Raw genomic sequence first — 2,816 nt, 5'->3', positions numbered from 1 at the left:
AGCCACATACAACGATTCAGAGCGAACGTCTGTCGAAGCGCATCGGCGAGTGTTTGTTGAGCAGAGGCCCATCGGAGGCTATGTGGATTCACAGATACATGTGAGACAGAAACCACGTATTGATCTGTGAAGCCATCCCTGAAGAGCAAAGAGAGGTGGAGAGCAGAGCAGGAAGGAGAGGTGGAGGTCGCCATCATCCGTCCATCTGGCCTCCTGTAACCAGCAGATTAATATCAGCTCCACAGTGATGGAGGCCGAGACCCTGAAACACACAACGACAGCGAGGCCGAGTCCTTCACACGGATAAATCTAAATAATACAGGCAGACGGAAAGAGTTGTGACGCCAGGAACTGATCCAGAGGTTTGTTCAGAGGCTGCAGCTTGTGGAGAGGAGAGGAGGATCTGCAGCTTCATCAGGACAAGAAACAACAGATTAACTGTAGAAGAGACGCAAATACACAAAAAACAACCAAATAAAGACAAAAAACAACCACAAAATGCTGTAAAGACAGAAAACGACTGCAAGGAGACACAAAATGAGCAAAAAAACAACGACAAAGACACAAAATGAGCAAAAAAACACAAACATCAGTCTTTTTGTGCCCAGTTTGATGTTTTATTATAAAATGAACTGAAACACGTTGAAATTCAGATTTATCGCCGTGACTGTTACAGAAACGGATGAACTTTAAGTGAAACTAATGTCCTCTCCTCGTCTCCGCAGGGCGTCCTTCGTCTCCAGCCTCCTCTTCCTCTTCCTGGTGGGCGGGGCTTCGCCGGCCGTGGGCCAGTCCAGCGAGCAGACAGGTGGGTGACAGCCGAGACAGGTGAGCCGCTCGTTAGGCGACACGAGTCGGTGAGTCGAGTCCCAGCAGAGCGACGCCGAGGCTCTGAGCTCCTGGAGCTGGTCGGGTTAAAGCTAAGACAAAAAAAGACCAAATAAGGACGTAAAATGATCAGAAAGAAGCAAAAATCAACTCCAAAGACACAAAACACAACAAGAAGGGACATAAAATGATTAAAACAAGACACAAATCTACAACAAAACGACTACAGACGATCCCACAGAGACACCAGCAGTCTGACCAGCAGCTCTTATATTTATCTGAAGTCTTCCCTCCAGCTCCACTTCATCCTCGTCTAAAGCCTCTAAACCCACTCATACCTGGTTTATTTCCTTCCCGAGTTAATTAAATGTGATAAATACGAGCGAGCTGCTCCGGTTTTTACTCTGCGTGTTGTAAAAGAGATGATTTTAAAAAAAATAAAAACCCGGAGGTGCGACGCTGCAAAAGGTTAATTAAAAACCGAAGAGTCGAGTCTCCTGGGACGGCGTCTCCACGGCGATGAGGCTCATCTGTAAGGACAGAGGGAGGAGAGAAGATGGATGAAGGGAGGATGAAAGGGAGGGAGGGAGAGGGGAGGATGGAGGGAGGATGGATAGAGATGGAGGGAGGGAGAGGGGAGGATGGAGGGAGGATGGAGAAGGAAGCGAGATGAAACCTTGGGGGAACTGTTTCAGTACGTTGGAGGGAATCGATGGACGTTCTGGATTCAGAATCGATTCACAAACATCTTCTGTGATGATCTGATGTTGGAGAAAGAAAACGTCTGAAGACCGTCTGACTGATCTGAGCTCTGCAACAGGAAGGGAGAAAAAAAAATCAATGTTTGTAGCTGAAATCATCATAATATCTACTGAAGTCAGTGACAGTAATAATAAATATAATAAATCACACTTTAAATGTGAAAAACAACAAACAAGCCAAATCTGTAAACAACATGTTTTTACAATAACTACAATAAAAATTATTATTTTGCAAAATTAACAATAATATCAAGTCAAATCCCTGAAAAAAGTATTAATTTACACTTTAATTGTAAAAAATATAAACAAGCCAAAAATGTAAATAAATAAAAATCAATATTTAAACATTTTTTTATAAATTTTTTAAACACGTGTTTTTAAAATTACCGTTTGTACATCAGCTAAAATGTTGTTTACTGTTAATATAACAAAGAAAAACACAAATAATCACATTTAAAAAGCTGTAAGCTGCTAAATGAGGCTCAGACGTGTTTCTCTGATAAATAAAATCGGTTGCTGTTGTTTGGTTTCCTGTTCGTTGCCGACGATCCAACGTCTGATCCGTTCATTAATAATCAGCCGTTAGTCCTGCGTCGCCTTCGTTCTGCTGAGCTAAAGCCTGCAGACGTACAGCAGCGTGTTAGCGATGGATGGATGATGCAGGAGGAGGAGGAGGAGGAGGAGGAGGAGGTACCGATGGATGGATGGATGGAGGAGGACGAGGAGGTTTTAATAGAAAGACTAATACTGCAGCCGGGGAAACCTGACAGGTCAATTACCAGCTCACCGTCTGTGCAGGAGGTGTGCAGAGCCGCCATTAATCCAGAGCTCCAGAAACCAGCGGGGCTGAAAGCGTCCCGCGCCGGGGGGTTCTCAACACGAGGCCCCGGACCTGAAACGGGACGCCGGTCCTCTGCTGAGTCAGTTCTGCTTCAGCTGCTGGAAATGAGCCTCGTTGCTTTCTGTAGGAAACTCAGCACATTCCTCCAGTTAGACTCATCTATAAATACATTTAACAGTTTAAAGAGACGTCTTCAGTTACAGACTTTTTAAAAAGTGTTCATCCTCCTTTAAGATTCCTCCTCTGTTGCTTTTCAGCATTAAATTATGATCAATTTAATCATTAATCATAATTTATGGTCAGTTTAATTTGGCTTTCTGGAGAATTTATAGAAAAAGTTAAAACACATCAAGTAGATTTACCCTTTAGCCTTCATAAGCCTTCCT

At 43.6% G+C, this 2,816-nt stretch overlaps 1 protein-coding gene across 1 annotated transcript in view; it reads left to right on the top strand.

The window, feature by feature from the left end:
• Positions 1 to 602: 602 nt before the first annotated feature.
• The window catches only part of LOC103361212 (interleukin-1 receptor accessory protein), a 23,723-nt gene continuing 21,509 nt past the window's right edge, over positions 603 to 2,816 (top strand). The window contains exon 1 of the mRNA XM_008287239.1: positions 603 to 808. Within this exon, the coding sequence (XP_008285461.1) occupies positions 703 to 808 (106 nt within the window). The 5' untranslated portion in view covers positions 603 to 702. The remainder of the gene's footprint in view (positions 809 to 2,816) is intronic.

This window comes from Stegastes partitus, unplaced genomic scaffold (assembly GCF_000690725.1).
Source record: "Stegastes partitus isolate 25-593 unplaced genomic scaffold, Stegastes_partitus-1.0.2 Scaffold491, whole genome shotgun sequence".
Lineage (NCBI taxonomy): Eukaryota > Metazoa > Chordata > Actinopteri > Pomacentridae > Stegastes > Stegastes partitus.
The sequence above is the reverse complement of the archived record's forward strand: the minus strand, read 5'-3'. Positions and strand labels throughout refer to the sequence as shown.